Source organism: Ambystoma mexicanum, chromosome 9, assembly GCF_040938575.1.
Source record: "Ambystoma mexicanum isolate Mex_15411 chromosome 9, UKY_AmexF1_1, whole genome shotgun sequence".
Classification (NCBI taxonomy): domain Eukaryota; kingdom Metazoa; phylum Chordata; class Amphibia; order Caudata; family Ambystomatidae; genus Ambystoma; species Ambystoma mexicanum.
Genome location: NC_090931.1, coordinates 1,047,564,656 through 1,047,590,012, shown reverse-complemented (window position 1 = coordinate 1,047,590,012; position 25,357 = coordinate 1,047,564,656). Strand labels below are relative to the sequence as shown.

The window sequence follows — 25,357 nt, the reverse complement described above, 5'->3', positions numbered from 1 at the left end:
GAACCCACCCCAAAAAACAATGGGACTTCAGTAGAACTGAAAGAATGATTTTCAGATGAATTGTGCCAGAGAACGAGGATTACATGCTTTATTTGCAGAGAAGTCCTTGTTTCTTTGAACCTTATCATGACAATTCTTGCCACTGCAGTCATGTTGATGCCCCTCCTCAGATGCCACACTATGATGACAAAGGTTGTATGTCAATGGGCTACTCACTCCTGTGACGATGTTGGCAGGAAGGCCACTTGGTGGAAAGACCCTCTCAGGTTCCTCCTTTCAGATCCTCGGTTGATGAAGGATCCCCCTCAATATGTCCACCTTCCTTTGCTTTAGAAGGCTGCTGGAAGAGTAGCTCATATAATTCCACATGGTGACTATCATCTCAACGTATCTATGATGTGGTTGTGAATCCTGAAGTTCACTATTTGCCCCAAGTTAAGATCCTCCCAGGGAAAATGTTATGCTGTAGAAGGGTTTGGATGGAGATCTATTGCAGCTTGCCAGAGTAATGCAGGTCGGCGGGAGAACGGAGCAGTGCAAGCTAGGCATGCAGGTGAGTGTGTAATGTCTCTGCAGAGAAGTATGACTTCCGTTGGCATCACAGAAAGGAGTTATGAGATTTTGAATATTGTACAGTTACTAAGAGAGCTGCATGGCACCCGTATATAACAATGGCACTATACACTGGCTTCGCCTAAGTACCCACCAACATCATAACCCAATTGTAACTGGCCGCTTCTGTTCCATTTTATACAATCACTGGATCCTTTGTGATAGACCCTCGTGGTTGGATGTGCACTCCAGGGCTTCCCATAACTAGGCGTCTATGTGTGAAAGGTGAGTCCAGTCTAATGGCGATGCCATTTCTTTTCCTGTCTCCATCTTATCTCCTCAGTGTTGACTTTGCATTCATTGTTTTTGGCAATTCTAAATCATTTTATAATATTTAAATGTTTGTCTCCAACTGCAATTTGTATTGTCATGACGTCCGTCAGTATTAACGCACCGTCCGTCGATGTGCACTTTTGGTGTTGGCCAAGGACATTTTATTTTCCAGTACCCCAAAGAAACTCACATAACATTTTCTTTTACTTCAGTTAAATTACTTTTCCTCCTGTTTAGAGATGCAAATTGGTATATACACAAGAGTTTTAGTAAGACGTTATTTTTCATTATATACCTTTTCCGATACATTCTAATGATGCCCGTCTATATAATTCCAATTGCAAATTATGCAGTCTTTAGCAGTTGGTGTGTTTTATTTAATCCACATAATGATTACACAAGCGACATAGCACATACGTTTCTAGGCCACAAAGACGCCCGCCCCCTTTTCATAGGTCAAAGTCAGTAAGTGAGTGAGTTACTACTGAATGGGTGAGTGTGTTCATGTACAAAGCACCTACTGCTAACTGGACCCCTCTTGGTACCAGGTGCCCGATTCATGAATTATTTTGCATGGTTCAAAGTAACTTTTTACTGTTGAAAAGTGACTTTGCACTGCCGAAACACCCCTGATTCATGGAACTCTGCAAAATGTCTTTTTGCAGTGCAAAGTCAGTGCAAAGTCATTTTGTATTGCAAAAATGACTTTATACTGGCTTTGCACCACTGCCTTTGCACTGCAAAAATACACTTTGCAGAGTTCCATGAATTAGGGTGTGTGTCAGCAGTTCAAAGTCACTTTGAACCGGGCAAATATTCCATGAATCGGGCACTTAGTTATTAGGGATGGCACGCGATAAAAACATGTTATTTTGTTTCACATCACAGCCTGACGAAGATCCATTCTCCTGCGAATGCATGTGCAGCCATTGCCAAGCGGCCGAACCCAGATAGGAGCATATCTCTCCTTCCAGAGGTTAGACAAGTACGTCCACTCCCTCCTGCTGCCCAAGCAAGATGTCCGCGCTGTACCAAGATGTGCAAGGAACAGAGGCAACAGGCAAAGGATAAATGGAGCTCAGCCTCAGGCTGATGTTTTCAGAAGGTGCATCCCACCGCTTCATTATACGATGCTGGGCCTCCCAGACTAAGGCTGTTATAACGGTATAGAATGTAACTTTTGCCCATAGTAGCTTTTTAATTCAATATCACACTTTAGGCGCGTGTATCATCACACCTTAAGTAAGGCATCGAAGCCCCTTTGTGTGCGATTATACGCCATAATCTAAGGGTTCTTGTTAAAACATTGCTTGAATGTCATTGAAGCAGTATTTTCAAGTTCTTGTCTCCTCCTTTAAGTATCAGTGCTTAAAGTGTCATTACATCTGCGCCAGATTTGTGGTGTTATTTTATAAAGTTTTGGTCTACGAACCGATTTTTAGGATAAAGGCAAAGTAATGATGAGACAACAAGCATATACACAGTAGTACTTAGTTCACGAATAAAACGTGTGACAAATACTATCGTACGTGTGCTAGCTGGAAAGTGCACCATTGTTTGTATGACGTCACGGTCATGCTTGCTTCATGCCTCCATGCTTATGCTATAGGTTTATTGCAGGCGTCTTTTGATCAGCAGCCATAAGCTTTATGTAATACCACCCGACATCTCTTTGTTAATAATCACATGCGGTTGAGAGACAATGGGCCTCATTCTACGTCCTGAGGCCCAGTCAAACATTTCCGGCGTTCATGGATACCAGCACCTGGGTTACCCCTGGAGGTAAGGCAGGGGCCCTAGAGGCAAAAAAAGCCTTCATTACCGGTTCCGGTATTGGACGCAAATTCCCTCATGGATTCCTAGTGGACTCAATGAATGGGAATTAACACGGTCACTCCGGCACCGGTAATCTGGCGGCAATTCTGCCGGACCGGGTGCTGGGCACAGTAACAACATTTGCCAGTATTCTGGCGGGTCTACCCCCAGGATACCGGCAATGTTAGAATGAGGCCCAATGTCATTTACTCATTGCTGCAGAACATTGGCTCTTTAACATTACAAATTCTGTTGATCGTGTCAGTGCTCATTAGAGTGAAGTGACACAAAGTCCATTCCAGGGTCCATAATATCAAATTGTGTGTTGGGGTCAACACAAATGTATAAGGCAGACAATCGTCATAACTGATGTCACACTTCAATCTTGGTTACAGAAAGCTACAAGGTGAGGGGATTGGTCAGTAAGGATGACTATATATATGTTCTGTAAGGGTTAAACATCTAATTGGATAACAATAAGCTGATGGCTCAGCCTGAGATCACCTCTCAATTGATGATGGTGAATACATGTTATCTCTACAATATATTATTGGTTGGCGCAACACATACTGGGCGGCCTAGCAGCAGAGGTTTTGATTGATTGTGTGCAGGTTTATTAGGTGGTTACACTCAACTCAGGGAGTTCCTTTCCCCCACAAGCAAGGTGATGCACAATAAAACACTATTTCTTTCAGATTCACTGTGGTGAGGCCTCCAACCCGTCTCGCACCCGCCCCAATAAATACCCTGTGTATCCAATAGACTAGGAACCAGGCTGGTGCCTAGTAAGAATATACATTTATCTATTTATTTATTTATTTAAGGTTTAGCAACAAAGCCTAGCTGCCAATATCAGCCACCAATACTGCAGCAAAACCCAATATCACAACAATAACTCAGTTATTAAAACAACACAGGTACAATTTTGAAACATGCAGTCAAAATGTATGACTAATTTAATTTCAATTTAACCAATAGAAAACATTCACAATACAATGGAAAAATAGTTTTGCAACACACATTCAAAGGACAGGCAGTGCTTTGGGATTCTGGTTTGGGATGCAAAGGAATCAATGGGGAATTTCGTTTTAAGCTTATATTTGAAAGTCACAGTTAGGAAAAGGGACTCAAATGGGGATATAGTTTTTCAACACACCTTCAAATGAGAAGCAATGCCTGAAAAACCTGGTCAGAGAAAATCAGAACAAAGGGGAAATTCTGTTTTGGTAACTCACATATAGATGAGATGCAATGCTTTGTAATTCTGATTTAAAATGAATGGGGATGGATAAGAAATGTCGTTTTGCACCCTCCACACTTACCTGAAAGGCAGTGTTTTATGGATTAATTCTTTGGGATTCAGGACCCCCCTCCTCACAGGAGTCAGGGGTTTCAGAAGGACAGTTACCCAAGCCTTTATGGTCAATACGGTCTCTAACACACTAGACATGAACTTTGTTAGTTTTGAACTCTAACAAAACTCATCCCATGATTTTTCTATATGGGAATTCCTTGATTTACCATAGTCAAATTTTCCTCGGCGTCTACACAGTGTCTCCCCCTTCCCACAATGTAATGAAGATGATGAAGGCAGACTCTATTCACTTTCAACAGAGATGGTTTTTTTCTATGGGGAAATCATTTTAATGAGATTTAATACATTGTGTGAAGGGCCTACCCAGGTTCACTCACCCCCCTTACCCACAAATGGAAAGGGATAAAGGCAGATGGCTCCCCACGCAATTGATGGCTTTGGGTTATCTACTTACCTGGGAGCTCTCTGCTCTTGGCTCAGGAGGCCAGCCAGATTCTTAGGACCCTCTTTCGGTAGGCAGCTCACACCACGCCTCTCCCGGATATGTCCCTCTCCGATAGGCCTCTCTCAGATAGGGCTCCCAGGTTTCCAGGCAAGGTTTACCCTGATGGCCTTGGTAGCTCTCTTTGCCCCTCTGCTAGTTGTTCCTTGCAAGAGTCCAGCAGCAAACGATCTCCCGGAATAAAGTCAAAAAACCCTGTTCTGATGAAAACATAGCACTTATAGGGCTAATGACCCTCCAACAAGGTCATAATTACCATGATCAGGATTGGCTAGCTCGCTCCCTTCCACTCCCCCTACCACACACCCTGCCTGCTGATAGGACCAGGAATTGAGAGGAGTGTATGATGTAGGCTGAGGGTGGAGAAAAGATACATCATTTCAAAATGACAGGGAGTTTACTTTTTGTGTTCTGAAAAATGTCATAATGTCGTCACTCCCTTAATCTTTTAGGTAACCACATGAATACATATAATTTTGAGTTCTATATTTTATGGCGAGTCGGACAATACTAATTTTATTTCAGCACACACTCCCTGGGCGGAGTTACAATTTTTTGTGGTTTGCTGCTCCGACAAAACAGCTAAAAGTGGGACCATTTTCAATTTAAACCTCACTTTCATGATCTATCACTTTGGAACTTTCCCATTTCTCAGGTGTATGAAAATGTTGTTATATTGTAAAGCGCTTTGGATTATGGCGCTATATAAACACAATAAATACAAATACGAAATGGCAGAATCATAATTTTTCCCCATACCCGAGTTTGTGCACATCACACACATTTTGTTTTTGCAAGGTCCAAATGGGCTTTTTGTCCCCTTTAAATTGAACACTGGGGGGGCTCGATAGTACACACAATGCTCTTTTTATTTAGGAAAAATGTGTTCAATATTTAATCAATGGCAGGGCATAACATGGCCCCTAGTTTCACATTCAGATCTGACCCAAACAATTTCCATTTCTCTTAAAACATGTGACCAGCCATCTGGTTCATCCATGTTTATCTTAACCTTTTCCCCCTGTGCTTCAAAAGGGTCTTTGTTCAGAACCAATGCACATTTTACATGGAGACTGATCTTAAAGGTCATTTCTGTTGGTCATGCTATCTATACATCCCATGCTTTCAATCTACTTCTTTGTATATTTTAGCATTTAATTTGGCAATCAGACCTTCTTCTCCTGGGGTCCTTAGCCAAAGGTCTTGAGTTTTGATTTTCAAAGGGTCTTTGTTCAGAGCCAATGGACTTTTTATGCAGAGATTTGACCTTAAGGTTGCTTCTGCTGGTTGGCTTTATCTACATCACCCACAGTTTAGATCTCCGGCTTTGTATTTCTTTATATTTTATTGACCTTACAGGCTGGTTCCCTTGGTGAACCCAGCCCCCAAAAGTCGGGGTCACAATTCCAGACACCCAGCAGCTCAGTGGAGAAAAACAACCAGCCAGTTACCAGCATGGTCCTAAAGGAATAAAACTTTCCATTGGCACTGTATGTTTAACATGTTGCATTTTGGATTACATTTAGGCCTGTTGTTCATAAATACAATCTTTCTTTACATTCTGTATAAACAGAAATAAGTTCACTCTATCCACACAGATAGGCCATAGTTACATAAGCAAGCACTATACAAATCTACAACAAACAAAATAGGCTTCTCTCTTACAAATGTCATTTTGCTGGCCTAAAATCAATTATCTTATTACTGGATAAATGCAGTCTGCCATTCAACTTCATTTCTGAATTGAAAAGGCATGTTTCCTCCTTTTTAGCTTCCAAATGTGCAACTATTTCTTTTCATCCCATGTGCCCTGCTGCAGGTTTTAAATCTGTCCATGAGTAATGTATTGCTTTAATATGACAATTGAAACAGAATGAGTATCCTTTCGGTATTGTGCATGCATAGGTCATTATTTACAATGGGAAACTGATGTGCTCTTTAATACTCCAGGTTAGCCTTTCCATTTAAATGTCAGTTCATTTGTGAAAAGTAAGTGTCTTTCTCCACTTGTGCGCTTTTCTATTTTAGTAGATTTTAACTAGGCCCATTTCTTTCCTGTCACTTGGCCTTAAGTCGGAAAAATAAGTGTTTTGGACTGGCCTGCATTTTCCAATGGATAGCATCAGCCAGCTCCACTCTTAAATCGTGGCCTGGCCTGGCCTTTTTATTTCTGACATTGAGGGGCTATATTTACCACAGAGCTGGCATTATACTACCCAACCTTGGACAATTGACAGGTCATCAAGACATGAGCCAGACAGGAGTAGAAGGGGAAAAGGTCAGCAGACTGCTTTCCTTTCAATTAAAAAATATAGCATCCCTTATTCCTAGACCATGGCCCAGAGCTATTCCTTTGTAGATGGCCTTGTCTGGTGTCTCAAGTCTGGGAATATGTAAAACGAGTGAGGCACGTTTCCCATCTGTGTTAATTGCTAATGAATTGACAGCATTCTTCAATTATGGATCACGTGTAATGAGACCATATTTTGGAATTATTTCACCCTGCATTCATGGGAATTTTAGCAAATTTGAATGCAACTGTTTCTCTACCCTTGGAGGCACTCTTGATCCATTCCCTATGGAGGTTTTGAACTTATAATTATCCTGCAAGTGGCTTACAAAGGCTGATTGTTCCTCTATTTAACCTAAGAATAAATGGCTTGCGTCTTGGAAATTATCTTGTGTTCCCTCTGAAACGTTGGGGCCCTCATTAATTTCTCAGTAACCTTGGCTACTGTCGGAGCTCTGCACGGATCTGTATTTTGTTGTTTCAGCATTTTGAGTTCTCGTGAAGCCGTAAGGCCTTTCGTTTATTTCAAAACATAATGTGGCTTCCATTTTGGCTGCCCACTACTGTTGCATTTCTAATTTAGTGAGCTATATACATGTGTCATTCATGTTGCATTGAGCTTATACATTGCATGTGTTTGTATTCTTCAGCTAGTCAGATAGCAGAGTCAGCTAAGTGCTCACCCCTGATATCTGTGTGCAGCCTGCTGTGGCAGGTTCGAATCTTGGCAGAATCAAATCAGCCTTTCATCCTTCAAAGGTTGATACATTGAGTAGCACTCTGTGAGTGATAATATCTTCTTTTATTATCTTCTTTTATTTCAGTGCCCTGACATTTATGGGTGTGTAGTGCTATATAAGTTTGCCCCCTGAACAAATCCTCACAAAACCTTGCATAAAAGGTATATGGCCCCATCAGATCGATCCTGTGAAGTTTAGTGAGGTTTCTTCAAGGGGGGGCAAATATATAGATGGGTCCCAAAATTTGTGGTTTTTCCCATAGACGCAATGGAAATGTTTTTTTTCTCATGTCTGCAGCCCAAACCGCTGGATGGATTTTCACCAGATTTGTGGCAGGAGTGGCGGCTTAGTCCCGAAAGCGTGCTTTTGTAAATTTGGTGTTAATCCATCCAGTAGTTTATTTTAAAATGACCAAAAAGTAGGTCAAAAGAAATTAGTCATATATGGGTTTGCTCCACAGACTCACTTCTCTATTCGGTCCGTGGGTGGGCTTACGATTAGTCAAGTGGGCAACACGATGTCTGCAGACATCGGGCGCGTCCGGTGATTGGTCAATAAAAAAATGTGAGGTGCGTCAGATTTTTGGAAACACCCGCCATGTTGGAATCGCAGACAGCCGCCGCTGTCCGTGAACATTGCCATAAAAACATATTAAAAAACACAACATTGCACTTGTCAAACTAATGAAACATTCTCTGGGGAGCTGAGGGGTGATGAGGATGGGAGGGGATATGGCCTAAACAAGCAAAAAAGTTGGTGGTTTTCTTCACCGATGCCCACAAACAGTCTGCGGCAGTCCAAGTGGGGTTGGGAGGGTGGGAGGGAGCGGAAGGGGGGGAGAAAAATAAAAAAAATAAATAAAAAAAAGACTGTGTGGAGGCGCAGAGTCTCCAAAATGCTAGAAGCTGCCATCCTCCCCCACCAGGGATGCAGGAGCAAGAAGGTAAGTGGGGTGGGGTAGGGAGGAGGGAGGGAAGGGAAAAAAAAAAAAACTTACCCGAGTCCCCAGCGGGAGGCTGAGGCAGCCTCTCAGCCGTGGGGAGGCTCGGAGCGGGGATGGCCCCGCTTCGAGCCTCCTCATTGGCTGTGGGGCTGCCACGCCCACCCGCCGAGGACAAGGCAGCTGGAGTCGAATCGAAGGATTCTCGGCCGTGTAAGGACCCGGCGAGAGCCAATCAGAATGCGTGTTGCATTCTGCTTGACTCTCGCCGGGTACTAATAGAGGATAAGCTTGACACTTGTTATGATTTGGGGTGATTTTAGTATGTAGGATTTCACATTCATCAAAATCCCCTCTGGTCTCATACATGCCAAGGTGACTCTTACGGATGATAGCAACACCACCCCCATGTCCAAGTACCCGGTTCTAACCAAAAAACACATAACCCGGAGGGGTCACCTGCTCTATTATGGGACCATGTGAGTTCAAAAACAAGGTTTCCGTGAGACACAACATCAAAAATGATTTCTACAATGTAATTATACACATCAATGGTATGTTTGACAAGGGACCTTGTGATTAGATGGGCTAATTTAAGAAATCCCGACCTGCCGTCATCATGTCTTGATCATGGACTAGTGATCACATCCAGTTGTTTTTGCGGGTGTCCTTGATAACCTGGGTAGCCCCCCATCTCCTGTCTCACACATAAGGTCTGTGTTGGGAACAACCTGTCATAGGGTAACATCAGAGCCCAGGGTAGGGCCTAACAATATTACAGAGGGAGATGGCACCCAGTTGTGCAGGCAAAGAACCTGGGCTACCTTTGACTCAGGACTCGTTGACAAAGTTTTTTGGAAGCACTGCACTACAACCTCTTCATTAGCCTGGCACAATGTTTGCTGGCATAAAATGAGTTCTTTCATACCTTTGTGGACGCCTAATGAAAAATAATAAAAATGCTAAAATTCTATCTAGCCTTTCAAACTAGCAGTTAGTGTGCAAATAGAGCAAATAGTGCAGACTAAAGGCCTAAGTACAATTAATATGAGGAAAGCTCAATCCAACACAAGAACTAGTAAGAATGTAAAGTAGATGGAGTCTTGAAAAAATAAAACATGGGTGGATTTCCAGAAAACTTGTGTTCGGAGCATTGGCAAGCTCCTGAAAGCATGGTTGTGCAAATGTGTCTGTGTCAAATTTTTTGACAACTGTCAGAATGTAGGTACATAAAAAAGTGATGTACCTTTGGTGACTGAGGTATATAGCCTGTAGCCATGGGCAGTGGCCAGATTGTCTGGGTCATGGCAGAAGGTCATGACCCGGGATCTCTCTTTGCCTTCTGCAGTCCGCCATGGAAACGGAAGAGGGGCTCTGTACGGAACCCCGCCTTCCCTTTACATGGTATCCATCTTGGAAAAGGATTTTCCTCCTACAGTGGAATGCCGCGCCCGTCCCAGTGTAGGAAGACATCTTTTTTTTTAGCACCGCAGGTTACCGCTTTGGTACCGTGGGTGCTAATGGACTTCATTCCTCATTGCAGGGGCTGGAACAGTGCATAATGGTCCGGAGCCTTCGTTATCCACCCTTGCTTCGCTTGGGCTGACAACTTGGGCTGGCGGGCCATTATCCCCCGTTCAAGTCCCTGGAACGGGGGATGAATGCCACATTATTGCCATTAGCATAACACAAAATTCTAATGGAAATGTCGGAAAATTTTATTGGGCCTCTGTACTTTACTGAGAAATGTAAGGTAGATGGAGTCTTGAAAAATAAAACATTGGTGGATTTCCAGCAAACCTGTGTACAGAGCATTGCCAAGGTCCTGAAAGCATGGTTTTGCAAATGTGTCTGTGTTTTATTTTTTGACAAGTGTCATAGGTACAAAAAATAGTGATATACCTTTGGTGGCTGAGGAATAGCCTGTGGCCATGGGCAGTGGTCAGATTGTTAGGGTCATGGCAGAAGGTCATGACCTGGTAAATCTGGCTACTGGCCATGAGCATGAGGGACGGCCAATGGGAATAAAGTGGACATGTCTACCAAGAACCAGCAATGTGGTAAATCTTTTCGAAATTGGGGTAGGATTGAAAGGGAAAAGAACAGTGCTTGTGGTATTATGGTCGTAGGGTTCTCTCTTCGCCCTCTACAGGCTGCCATGGAAAGGCAAGAGTGGCTCTGTACGAAGCCCTGCCTTCCCTTTCCATGGTGGCCATCTTGGAAAAAGATTTTCCTTCCTACAGTGGGTTTCCGCTTTTGCAACCCAAGGTGCTAATGGTCTTCATCCCTCATTGCAAGGGCTGGAGCGGGGGATAACGGTGCAGAGCATTCGTTATCTGCCCTCTCTTTCAGGACGTTACCCCTTGTTCTAGTTGCTGGAACGAGGGATGAATGCCACATTATAGCCATTAGCATAACACAAAAGGCTAATGTAAATGTTGGAAACTCTCATTCAGTCTATGTACTTTACTGAGAAATGTAAAGTAGATGGATTCTGTAAGATTATATAATTTCTTTTGTAGTTCTATTTTTTAACTGTGAAAGATGGTTCTTAAAGGTGAGACATAAATATAACACTCTCTGTAGCCATCAAATGATCATGCATTTCACTTCCTAACGCATTAGCTAAATGTTATGCATCAGTAAGAGCTCAAGTGGGATGAGCAAGAGATGTGTGCCTTCAGCGTCCCATCAACAGTTCCTGTGGAGTCAGGTGATTGTCAGAGCCAAGCTTATTGCATAATTCAAATACGGCCAAAGGAAGGCAATGGAGCCAACCTTTTTTCAGTGTCACTTTTAACTTGGCAATGTACTCCTTTAGGAGGCCGTTGAGGTGTTCACATATGCTATTTGCTTGCACGTGGTATGCAGATGAGAATTTATGTTTAACACCAAACAGAATGGTGATGTGCTCAAATACTTCATTTGCAAAATGTGGTCCATTGTCAGAGCAGAGCACACTACCCGCTTTGGGAAGACCTCACACATAAGGAACTTTGCAGAACATGTGGCATCCAGATGTGTCCACAGATCTGCTTAAATCCACTGGGAAAAGGGACAAATGATTATTACCATATATCTATAGCCATTACAAATTTGGATCATACCTAAATACTCAATATTCAAATGTTTTAATGGTCCAGTAGGGAAGGGTATTGTTCTTCCCACTGTTCACAAAGTATGTCCAGCAGTAAGCTGTGGCCAAGTCATGCAATTCACAACACATTCTGCAACATGTTCCACCAAATTCGGAATAAAACAACACTCTAAGATCGTTACACCAAGACATTGGGCATCATTATGACTCTGCCGGTCCGGAAACAATGGTGGCCGTAACTCCGCCGGCACCGTTGTTTCTGGACTGGTTGATATTCCCCTTTGGTATCTCAGATATCCGTACTTAATTTCCTTTGGAAACCAAAATATAATCAAAAGAAGTAACTAAATAGAAATGAAACTTATATTTCCAATTAATTCTGTATTTCATTAATGGGTAAAAAGAGCTTGGGAAACACAATGTTAGTGGTTTGAAATAAAGAAAAATAAAATCCATTGAGTTTCTAACAAAATAACTAATATGAAGAAAAAGAACAACAAATGGTGTAAAAAGAGTCATATGTGAATTAATGATACAACCTGTGTCTAAAAAAAAAGATTTATTTTCTTTCACAAGCTTAACAAATAATAAAGAAACACAGTAATGAATACATTTTCACAGTGATGTTAATTAACAGAGAGAGTGAGCGTATTGGTATGTGTGAGTGTCTGTGCGGATTGGTGGGAGAACCCTATTTCAGATTACCTTCCAATGCCTGCTGAGTTGACCATATCTATTCTAGAGGTTCGGAGCATTGGCTCACTGAGAGAGATTCTCAGTCTAGCTGAGAGTTTGTTCTGATTGCCGGGCTTGAGTTTGTCTTTCCCTGCTTGGCAGTGTCATCTTTGTTGAGTTGTCCTATTCCTTATTCCTTATCTTTATTGGGTTAAGCTAATTGCAGGTCTACAGTCATCCCTTTGTCTTGTTGAGTTTGCCATTGTTTATTGGAAGATACCTTGGAAGATACCTTCTCATTTTACAGTTATATCCAGATCTGTTCTATGAGACTTGCGAGTCCTAGCTAGATATGATGGCAGGTGTTCAGTGGACCCAGGGACCAGCAACAGCCACTATGTTCATCCCTGTGTCTTCTTGGGTCTGTAGATTGCTTATAGGATGACACCTTCTCAGTGTGCATTTACTTCAGTTCTGCTCTATTGGACATACAAGTACATCCTAGGTAAGAAGACTGGTACTCTGTAAGCCCGAAGGTCAAGCAACAGGTCAGGCCATAATGTAAGTGGTGTGTCTGAACTGGCAGTATTACATGCAGCGGGGATTAGAGTGTTCCTGATCTGGTGTGCGTTGAGAGTATTGATGACAGGCGACAGCAGCTCAATGTCACTTGCAGGAATTTGCCTTGCCAGATTCCTTGCCTGATACAGAGCATATTCCCTTGAGGTGGAACAAAGTCAGTCCATTGCTGAAGCTCGGTTATGTGTGCCAGTGGGCCCAATTTCCGGGTCCCGGGTAAATGTTTATAGCGGGTGTATGATTATTCCTGTCGTAGATTATGGTTTGAATTGCTGAATTATATCATTGAGAGCTAATAGTGCTAGGCAGCTCATCTGATTGGAGAGTGTAGTGAATATCTGCAAAAGTCCAACCCAAGCATGCTCGATACTGCACCCCAGGTGAAGGAGTTCCTGGCATTAATTCACAGGGTACCATGCCTTGATCAGAGACCACCTTGTCAAATCTTCACAATTCTATCTAAATGTGACGCATGGGTAATAAGTACCAGTGGGCCCATTTGCTGGGTCCCGGTAATTGATTATAATGGGTGGATGGGTATTACTATCCTACTTTATGGTTTGAATTACTGAATTATATCCGATTATTTTCCCTTCCGAGAGCTAAGAGTGCTAGAGAGCTCATCTGATTGGAGAGCGTAGTGCATATCTGCAAGAGAAAAGAGAGCAAGTCCTACCCAAGTATCGTTGATACTGCACCCCGGGTGAAGGAGTTCAAGGCATAAATTCCCAGGCAGATCAGGGTAGCATGCCTTGATCAAAGACCACCTTGGCTAATCTTCAAAATTCTATCTAGATGTGACGCATGGGTAATCTTCACAATTCTATCTAAATGTGACACATGACTAATCTTCACAATTTTATCTAGATGTGCCGCAAGGCTCTTCTTCACAAATCTATCTAAATTTGACGCATGGTTGATCTTCCCAATTCTATGTAAATGTGACTCATGGCTAATCTTCACAATTCTACCTAAATGTGACACATGGCTAATCTTCACAATTCTTCCTAAATGTGAAGCATGGCTAATCTTCACAATTCTATCTAGATGTGACGCATGTCTAATCTTCGCAAATCTATCTAAATGTGTCACATGGCTAATCTCCACAATTCTATGTAAATGCGATGCATGGCTAATATTCACAATTCTACCTAAATGTGACGCATGGGTAATCTTCACAATTCTACCTAGATGTGACGTATGGCTAATCTTCAGAATTCTTCCTAAATGTGACGTATGGCTAATCTTTGCAATTCTATTTAGATGTGACGAATGGCTAATCGTCACAATTCTTCCTAAATGTGATGCATGGCTATTCTTCACAGATATATCCAATTGAAATGCATTGCTAATCTTCCTGATATGTCTGGTGTAACACATTTTCTGCCCCCAAAATACAGTTGAGGGCAACAGATTTAATTTCCTGCAAAATACATCAAAATCCTGCATGACGTCTGCCCCTCAATAGCACAATTCAACTCAGAGGCCAACTGTGTCAGCACTGTTTACAGAATAGTAATAGTGTAGGAGTGTCTGGGTTTCTGGAGTACAGTAATGGTTGTGCTTCCCACATGTATCATCTTATGATGGCTAGGTACAGGGCGTGGCGACATTCAACACAAATTAGCTATGGTGCAGAATATAATGACTAACTATGGGGAGCAGCGCAGTTATATCTCAGAGCACAGCAGGGGGATATACCAAAGCTATACCAACAGTTTGGGTGTGAAGTATGGCTACCATATGTAATTTAGGAATTACATATGGTAGCCTTGTATCATATCGCGCCTTGAAACACTTGTGTATAAGCACGTTACAAATGCCATTTCATATCATATCATAACCTTCTAGAGTATAGCTATATTACACACTTAGACTGAGTGCCAAAATGGCTACCTTACATAATTAGGCTTGATGACAAGTAATAAGAGTAGTGGGGGTTTTCCGAGTAATGGCTTTACTCCTCACCCAGACCACACTTACCTTAGCCATTGCTGTAGGTTGTCTGTGTAAGGTGCCCAGGCAAACACAGGCAAACACATAGTGGAGCTGCTTTGTCGGGAGCTGCTCTTTGCCTCTGGCCCTTAGCCGAGGGCTGCCTGGGCAAGGCTGCCCTGGGAGGGCTGGTGATGAATGGTGTTTCCTGGTCATATGACCAAAGACACAGGCCAATCAGAGGGAGTGAAATCAGGCTACTGCCTATGGAGTACTAACTGCAAGCCAGGGAAACGACGGACAATAGACAGGCACACCAGCAGAAAACATGATTTGTAATTTCCACTTAAAACAAGCATAAAACCTTACCAATGAGTAACTGAGATCAATATGACAGACCACAAATGTGAAAGTACAGCTTAAGTCAGCATATAATGTATTGTACTTTGTATACACTAGAACAAGAAAAGGCATCAAAGGGCCAAACTTAAAATGAAATCACTTTGCAGCATCTGCACTGACAGCTAGGTATTGTACTGTTTCCAGTGTTGGTATTGGCTATAGACATTTTTCAGTTCTCCACCACTGTTGGGAGCTAGAGTACTGCAGTAACTAATTTCATCTTTATTAGATGTGAAACATCTCTAATTTAATGCAAATATTACACTAATTTGTAATAATAATTTGTTTTTATATAGCAGTTTACAATCAGACATGTTTATATACATTACTTTTATTACACAATCTAAATTGGTACTCATGTATCGACCTCAGAAGGATGAAAGGCTGAGTCGGCTTTGCTTGGCAAATACAGATCACAGCAACAAGCGTTGAACCCACTGAACCATTTTACCGGCATATTAGCTTGGCTAAACCTTGCTAAACTACTGGCTACAATTCAGAGACTGTCTACTCTGCTCAAGGGACGTAGAAATAAGTTAAACACTGTACATTATTGTAACCATCTAAATGGCATGAAATGGTTAGAGACTATAATAAGAATGAACAGCAAGGAGCAGAGAGTGCATGAACCCACACCTGACCTTAACCGAAATGTCAGTAGTGTCTAACAAAGCATGAGGAAAAGGTTGGGTTCCAGGGGGCACACCTTTGACTGAATAACGAGAAATCCATCGGCTCCGATTGCCGATCTTTTGCAGGCAGAATAGCACTGACATATATCCTAGAGGGAGTATTTAAGGCCAATATTGCATCTAGATGTGGAATAATGGGAATCCAACAAGCTCCTTTAGAAAAATCAAAGATGGGCCTGTGGATATATCACACTCATAAGCAATGATCTTGGCATTATAATATTCAAGCTGCCTTTGATGAACTTGTGTAACTCGGGGATGATGGCTGGAATGTTTTGAATTAACCAACCATAATCTATATCATTTCTCTGTGCAACCCCCCAGACCATTAGTTTTCAGCCAGACATTTTTAAGCCTCATTTGGCATCGTTAGTGAGGTGCATCTTGTCTCTCTATGCACAGCATGTTTCGGGTTAAGGTCTGGGCATAGCCATCACACTCGGAGGGACGTTTGAAAAACTGTAGGTTGACAGCTGGAAGGTTCTGAATTAAACATAACCTTTATTATTTAACTGGGAAACTCCACAGACCACCAATATTCAGCCTACCTTGTAATTACAGAAGGTGAAAGACTTGCACTACATATAACTCTTACGCTATGTTTACAATATAGTCCCCAATTATCAAAATATTAGGAATATATTACATTGCACAATTTGCATTTTGACACGCATTAATATTTACCGGGTTTCTGAGTGACCGGTGGTTTCATAGGGTGCTTTAAAACAGCCATTTGTCAAAGCACACTATTTCTGACATATCATATGTCAATATCAAAGCAAACCCAAAGTTGATTGTTACAAAACTTACCATGCTTGACCTGTAACCAGTGGAGAAGATCACAGAAAACACACTTTTTTTTGGTCTTGCAGAGTTCACTTCTGTCATCATCACTGAAAATAAAGCAAGATACTCTATTACCGCTTGTAACTAGAAAAGCAGATTAGCATAAAACAAGCAGGATCAAGTATTTCATAGGCTATGAAATGATTACAGGTAAGAACAAGAATGTAAACTTTGGACATGCACGTGACACATGTTTAAGGCATTTGGAAGAAGTATTTGTCATTGACATTTGTTTTATTGGTGGTCATGCACTTCCCCCATTGCCATAATATGAGACCTTGGGCCTCATTACGAGGAGCGCGGTAAAAACGGGGTCATTACCGGCATGGAGGTACTAGCGGGTCCGTGCTCGTATGACGCTGCTAATAGCAGGTGATTATGAGTGCGCGAGCACGTGTGAACCCCCATGCCAGTAATGGCCATCCCGGAATGCTGCTAAAGGCCCTCCAATCCCTGATAGCACCATCATGGGACCCGCCCATACCGCCTCCGCCTAGGAGGCACCCCTTAATACCGACCCATTAATAACAACATACTAATACCAGGCTCGTAATACCGGACCCGGAAGTAACGTCATCGCGTCGGAACGGGAAATGCTGCGGTGGCCATCTTTAAAAACACAATCCATTGCTATCCTCCCAAACCACCAGTTGCATCCAGGAGAGACCAGTGGCATACCCTTCACCATGTCTAAAGCTACCCGAAAAACAACCTCCCGCCTGCGCAAAAAGCGTTTCTCAGACGCAGAACTTAATATGCTGGCAGACACCCTTGCCGCACATGCTGAGGAGATTAATCAGCAGAACCTGAAGCGTGAGGCGCAGCAGCGCAAAAAGGAGATCTGGGAGGAAGTAGCCCGCAAGGTCTCTGCTGTCGGAACCACCCCACGGACAGTAAAGGATTGCAAAAAGAGGTGGGATGACCTCCACCTCAGGGTTCGTAATATCCTGGCAAGCAACAGGAGGGAGGCTATGGCTACAGGCGGGGGTTCGCACTCTCCTACCAAACTGACAAGGAGACGGCAAGCACGTTCATCCAGATGGAGTCAATTGAGGGATTTGGGGAGATGGAGACGGGTGCGGCAACATCTGCAGAAGGAGGTGAGTGACCCTGCAGATCCCTGTAGGGGAAACCATGACGTAGCACAAGTGATGTGGAAGAGAGTCTAGGCAAGGCAATGCATGTCCCAACACACACACCAACATATTCTTGTCCAGATGGAGGGCCAAAGCCTGCCACACTGAAATGCATGCTGAGTGCCAATCCCATTACCAACACACAGCCAACACACACGGACTGTGCCCATGTAATACATCACATGAACCCCAATGCAAGGGCATGCCACCCAGCTTGCAGCAAACTCCAAAATGCCCCCTCCATACTACCCTGTGTGACACACCTGTAAGAAATGAATGCGATAAATGAAATACTCCTCAGCACCATATAATGCATCTAGCATGTAACACCATAACTGATGCCCTGCATCTCTTCTACCCCCCCAGGCACCGATGGAGAAGATGCCAGCCAGGTTCCCACCACAAGGGCGTCCACGTCCCGGCCAAGGACGATGGCCAGCGACAACACCACCTCCGGGGCCGCCTCGCAGCTCACAACAACACCCAGTGCGCTGAAAGTAAGCATCCCCCAGTAAGGCAGTACAACCCCCTTGATGAGAGGCAATAAAGGACACACCCCAGGAGGGAATGAGACCACAACCAAGTGCGGGTGAAGTTAAAAGGGTTTATATAAATCAATATAAGGCATGCAAAGGACTCTGCAAACTCCGGGAGTGCTCTGTCTGACAATAGCAAAGACAGTCATATTTATTACAAAAATACGTCATGCATCATGTAAGCTATAGGGGGCACATAGTCTCAGGGATTGGGTGGCGTTGACTAAACTATAGGCGATGTATCGAAGAGCTGCACCAGGATTGGTGGACGTCTGCCTGGTGCCAACGTGGGGTGGACGGGTCAGCTGGGCTCGATGGGGTGGAGCTGCCAAGCCGGACACGGTTTGTGTTGATGATTGGTGGCTGCACTAACACTTTGCCCTTGTGGCCACACACTCACATCCATTCATTATACTGCACAGTTTCAGTTGCCCTGCAAATCCTACAATACATTAATCTAAGATCAGAGGGAGACAGAGAAAACAGTATGCAACGTGAAGTTTCAACACTACATCATTATAAAGATGAATCTAATGAACAGACTTAGTCTCATGAGTCCAGGTGTCGTGTCAGGGGGCACAGGGTAAGCTGCTTTGTCATTCCATTCTGTTAGACGTAGTGAGGGATAGTTTTACGATATGTTAGTACAGAGGTGAATAACTAGCTCCATGGCCCGTTAACTTGGGGTGAACTGGAATACCATTGGGTCAGTAAAGGCACATAATTGGTGCCTCAAAGGCGGTGGGGTTTAGGACCAGGTAGCTCATAATTCACATGGCCACGCCATGGCGGCCTCTGACATTGGGGGAGGTAAATACTTGAAGCAGGTCCAGCAGGAATGTGGGGAGGTGAGGCTGTGCTGTTCCAACACAAGCGAGCCCCGGCGAACTTTGGTGGGAAGAGGGGGAGATGGCCTTGTAACTGAGTGATTTTCTGTTCCTGGGGCTGCACACTATACCATTGGTGGGGACGAAGGTTAAAGCTGGGAGCAATAGGGGAATTACACGCTTCTCTTGTTTACATATGCTTATATTAGTAAGTTCACAGCAATGAAGATTTATAAATAGTACATATCATCTGTCGGCCTTACACTTGTAGTTTATAGGAGCGGTGACCGCCTAACAAACATGAGGTAGCATCAGGGTAGGTTATGTACTTGAGAACAAGAAATCAATGTGTTTAATCTAACATTTCGATTACAGTAGAAACTAGTTCAGTGCCCTAGACGGCCTAAATACAACACAATCATGTGTTATTACATCAAATATATACACATTTTACATTTATTTCTCAACTACTCTTTGTTTTTTACATTAGCAGCAACGTTAGTTAGCACAGGCTGGGTTTTCAAGTGTTCATACATTAGGTATCAGAGCCCACAGTGCCTTGGGGCGGGCGGGGGTCATCTGGCCTTAGTAGCATTATACGTTTTAGCTCTTCCCAAAACATATTTAGCATCATGAATAAAATGGTGAAACCCAAAGGTTTTGGTATGTATTGTCAGCACTCCATCTGGGGGGGACTGAACAGGGGGTCATGGACACCATATATCACAAATGCTAGGGGTTAGGTGCAGGGTCAGGGCAGACTTGATTGGGATGGTTCTTGTTATTTTCCAGACTCCAGCTACAAGTCCGGTCACATCTAGGGCAATGATGTACTGCGGAAGGTAAGTGATACAGTGTTTGTTCTGTTACTTGTTCGCATCTAGTTGCTCGTGAGAACGGGCCTTCAGCGGATCTGTCATGAGGTGGAGGTTGGGGGGAGTGCAGGCTTCTCTGTGTGCGGTCAAGTGAGGGCCAAGCTGCAGCTCTGTACGCAGGCTATTCTGCATGGGCCGGGGTTTAGCACACTTAAAATGGAGTCTGGCTTCTTACAAAATGGTGTCTATATTATACCAGGCTTCTGGTCGTGCAGCCTCACGTGTTGATCCGCAGCCGCCCTGCCTCCCGGGCCCAGGTGCATGGGGGGCTGCTGACGAGTTATGAGCTTCAAGTAGGTGGACAATGTAGGGGAGGGGGTTCCTACAGACCTGTCCTCCCATACAGCGCCTGACACTGTGGACACAGAGCTGCCTACACCTACACCAGTGGAAGGCAAGGCCGTAGAACCACTGACCAACACTGATGATGCAGAGGAGGAGAATGTGGACCAGGAAGGACTGACACATGTGTCATTTCCACACTCCCCAGGCCTCGTGTCCACCCCCACGCCCCACATTCAGCCCTCACCCACCTGCAGCAGTGCGGATCCCTGCCTGCACGATTCAGAACTGAGCAGTATCCACGGGGACAGCACTGCCATTGCAGGCCCCGTCACAGCACCCTTGACCACTGCTGCTCCCACCATCGGCCTTGAGGCACGGCTGGCGAGGGTGGAGGCCAGACAGGACTCGATGTTGGACCTGCTCCGGCAGTACATCTCGGATGGGGAGGACACGAGGCATGGGATAGCCCAGGCCGTAGAGCGGACCACAGGTGCCATAGCCGCCAACACAGTCGCCATAGCTGCCAACACAGTCGCCATAGCCGCCAACACAGCTGCTGTCAATACCTCGGCATTGTTGATGAGGGACTGTCTGGGGGCCATCACGCAGGTCCTCACATCAATCCTGCTGCACATGCAGCAGCCACAATCCACACCAGGCGTGCAAAAGACCACAGCTTCCTCCCCATCCACCACACCCGCTTCCTCTGCCCCCCCCTTCCTCTGGACCCTCCAGCCCTGTGCGTCAAACAAGGCGCAGTGCGAGGCACCCTGAAATGCCATCCCCGGTCAGCAAGAAGTCCTGGAAATAGTGTGGGTGAACTATGGGAGTGGTCCAGAGGGTGTTGGCGGTGAACGGGAGTATGAGGGGGAGTTCACTGGGGGGTTCTGGGAGTTTACTGGGGGGTTTTGGGAGTTCACTGGGGGGTTTTGGGAGTTTACTGGGGGGTGTTGGGATGGGGTGTTGGGGGAGGGGGATGTTGCAATTTCTTCACTTGTTATCAATACACTGTGTTATAAGGCATTCAATGGCTGGACATTGTTGATTTTGTGTGTATCCATTTAATTAATGACGGTGTACAGTGCCCAACTCCACACATTCCCTGTCTGCATGTCCAAATGGACACAGTGTACAAAGTGTCACTGACACATATCTATCAACGTCCCTGTGGGTCAGAAGTATTCGTCAATTAGTGATTGGTGTACTGCACGGCCATCCTGTGCATCATGTACTGGCAGAGGTGCTGCTTCCCCTCCATCTTCATCCTCATTATCCTCATCCGGTGCATGCATGTCAATGTCATGTGGCAGTGGTACATTTCTCCGGACGCACATGTTGTGCAGTATGACACAGGCCATGGTGATCTTAGCCACCTTCTCAGGCGCATAGAGGAGTGCTCCACCAGACCTGCTTAGGCAGCAGAACCGCGCTTTCAACAGGACAAAGGTCTGATCAATCACTACACGGGTACGGGTATGTACCTGATGGTACTCCTCCTCATGGCTGTTCCCCGGGTTCCGCACAGGGGTAAGTAGCCACCGCTTCAAGGGATATCCTCCATCAACTGCAAGCGAATACAGATAGGTCTACGTGAGTCACTCTGAACTGCCACCTTCAGGATACACAATCATGGCCGCAGCTATTTGCTGTAAACCTGCAGATGTCCCTGTAGGCATGCATGAATATTGTTTAGATGCATAGTATACTGCAATATGGTGTGGTAGTCTGGATGGCGTTGTACAGATGCAGGGTGAAATCATGCATGCTGATGCGGACGTACTGTGGTTGTAGGACTTTGTTTTGCCTCCCATTTCTGCTGTGTATACTACACTGTGCATGGTCATACTAGCCACATTGGCACAGTTGCAATTCTGTTCAGTCATGCATTGCTTGACATACCCATGGTGGCCAGGTTGTGCGTTTTACATGTTGTCATTGATATAAATAATTGGTCAAATGTGTGGCAGTGATGTGTCATGTTGGGGTTGGGAGGTTCAGGTCAGGAGTGTTTAGCTCTGCGTGCATTCTCCAATCACCGTCAATTCCCACCCAGGTGGAGTATGCATCCCCCCTTTCCCACCCAGGTGGAGTACACACCCCCCTTTCTCACCCAGGTAGAGTATGCATTCCCCCCATTTCCCACCCAGGTGGAGTATGCATCCCAACACATCAGTACCCAAAGCACTGCCATGGGCCAGTTAGGCAACTCACCAAGCAGCCAGGCACGTGGTCCAGCATGTCGCTACATGCGACTGGGAAGCGTGGAGCTGCACAGCACCATGGCATCATGTGTTGATCCGGGAAATCGGGCACAGCAATGTGTGATGATCTTGCTGGGGTCACATACCATCTGCACAATGATGGAGTGGTATTGCTTGCGATTGTGGTACACCACCTCTATGGCATGGGGGACTACCTATTCCACATGGGTGCAGTCCAGGGCACCAACACAATTGGGCATGCCTGCCAGTGCATAGAAGCCTACTTTGGTGTTGGCTATCTCCTGGGCAGTCCGTGGTAGGGATTTGTGGGTGCTAGCGTGCTTCAGGAGGGCATCCAGCACTTGGTTCAGCATGCATGAAAATAGTGGTTGCAAAATGCCATGCAGCTGGCCCACTGTGTGCTGGTAGGTGCCTGTGGCCAGGAAGTGGAGCACGGACAGCACCTTTAGTAGTGGGGGGATGGCAGGGCATATTTCTATGAGGCTGGCAATGTCATTGCCTATCATGTCCACTATGGTGGTGATGGTGTCCCGGTCCAACCGGTACAGGGTATGGATCTGATCAGGGGTTAGATTGAATGGACTGGGTCTGATGTGAGGGATTGGTGGCTGCCTACGAGGTACTACTGGCTGCACTGGTGGTAATTGCTGGGCCTGTCTCACCCTCCTTCTCCTCCTGCGTCTCCTCTGTGCTGCCTGTTGCTGCTGCTGTAGTTGCTGTTGTTGCTGTAGTTGAAGCAGTATATGCATGTCCTCCAGCGCCATGATTGCCACAGCTAGTGGTATCATTTTGGTGTAGGAAGGGGTGTGGTGTTTGGGTGTACTCCTTTTATATTGGCCCAGGCTCCATTGAGTCCACCTGTGGTGATTGTGTGCACCTGTGGCAGTTGGCTTGAATGCTGATTGCTGTTTACGGGTGATCCGCGATGCCTGTATGGCCACCATCATGCAGACCCTGATTACCGCCTTTGGGATGCCGGTATTTGCATGCCCGTGTGGGTTGTGATGTCCTCCTATTACCGGCATGCCAGTATTTACTCCCCGAATGGGTGCGTGTACACGCCCATGCCGGTATGAGAGGGCACGGTACGGGCGGTGCCAGTATTGGTGGGTTGTCGGGTCGTAATGCCCCGGACCCGTTAACGATGCCGGTATTACCATTCCACCTTCCTTTTTTCATTACCTCCATTCACGTAATGGGGCCCCATGTGCCTAGGCGAACAGCATCCAACATAATGATTTATTTACCGATCTATCCCCATCACGGATCAGCCTAAAGGAATGCTGATTGCACCTCTCCACTCTCTCCTTATTGTGGAATTTGAAAGATAACAGGCAGCACGTTTGCAACATTTTAGCCATATCCAACTTTATCTAATGCCATGCAGAATAGGTGCTCATTGCCTTGGACAAGATGGTGCTGGGTGTCTAGTTGCTAACAGTGCTGAGCTTCAGCTCATATGATCTAGTGTCTGCTTTGTTTTGGGGGTTCTGGTAGCCTGAGAAGTGAAACACAGGATTCAGCGAGTTCAACTACCACAATGGCTTTATTAAACAATACAGTCCTCCTGGTAGGACAACCAACATGTGATGATATGGTTTCTCCCCACCACACCTTATCAGTGTCCTATTACTTAAGAAGTTCTGGTCTCACGCTGAGCCCCTCCACCCCACCCTAAAGTGACAGAAGGTTGCAAAGGTGGCTCAACACACATGTCCAAAGCCTAGCCTCAGAGGTCCATCCCTATGCTAAGGCAGACCCCTCTGTAGAAAGGCTGCCTGAGCTGTCCTTAACCCAGACACTCACTGGGCCCCTCTGCTCATGCCAGACACTTTAGCCCTCTCTCACAAGGTGCCATTGCTTCATGGTGCAGGCCATCTCCACTCCAGGATATAATCTCTTATCTCTTGAGATACCATTCCAGACATGAGTGTAAAGTCCTCCCTTGTATCATGGTCTTCCTTTGTATGAGGATTGGTCTGTGATGAGAAATACAGCTCCTCCCCTTGAATCCGGGTTTGGTGTGGGGTGCAGCTTCTACCCTTGTATCAGGGTGTGGTCAGGGGTCACATCACCTTGTTGCTGCTTCGCTGAGTCCTTGACTCTGTAATGCAATCCTTGTGATGCCACATCAGGCTCCACCTGTTACTCTCATGCCACCTGCAAGTGCTGATGAGCATATTTCCCTCACCGAGCTCACAGTGCTTTTCAGATAAAACAATCTTTTTTCTTGGCCCTCCTGCCATGGGTCCGGTATGGCAACTCACCCTCAAATTACATCTATGGACAGTGTGTGTAGGGCGCCATGCCTGTCTGCCTCTTGCCAGGCTTTCAAGTGTACAGGTTCTACAGTGCAGTGAATGGCAGCTTTTTCTAGCTCCGATCTGGCTTAGAAATCACAAAACAGCCTAGTCAACGATAGGTCTTTCCTGGGGTCCCGCTGCATCACGGGATCTGTGCTCCTCAGTTGATTGCCTTGCCATGTGTGGTCTTCAAAGATGTACCTTTGTGTCAAGGTGACCTGCATTTGAGGATACCTTCTCTGGAGCTCTCTCTTCTACTCTGCTCCTCTCACCTTTTTTATATCTCAAGGAGAGGCTATGTTCCTCTGGCATTTTTCTCATAGATTGCTTCCTAGGTGACCTGTAGCCCTGAGTGTTGAATGCCATGGGTCTTGGCTCCCCTGATTGATGTGGTGGTCAGGGCCATCTTGTATTTGTGAATTGCAATACGCCTGTTCTGCATTCTCAGCAGGGAATTGTG

At 45.1% G+C, this 25,357-nt stretch overlaps 1 protein-coding gene across 4 annotated transcripts in view; it reads right to left on the bottom strand.

The window, feature by feature from the left end:
• DPP4 (dipeptidyl peptidase 4) overlaps positions 1–25,357 on the bottom strand; it is a 992,858-nt gene that overhangs the window by 801,057 nt on the left and 166,444 nt on the right. For all 4 annotated transcript variants that reach the window (XM_069616324.1, XM_069616327.1, XM_069616325.1 and 1 more), the window contains exon 3: positions 16,678–16,760. In XM_069616324.1, coding sequence (XP_069472425.1) covers positions 16,678–16,760 — 83 coding nt within the window. The remainder of the gene's footprint in view (positions 1–16,677; positions 16,761–25,357) is intronic.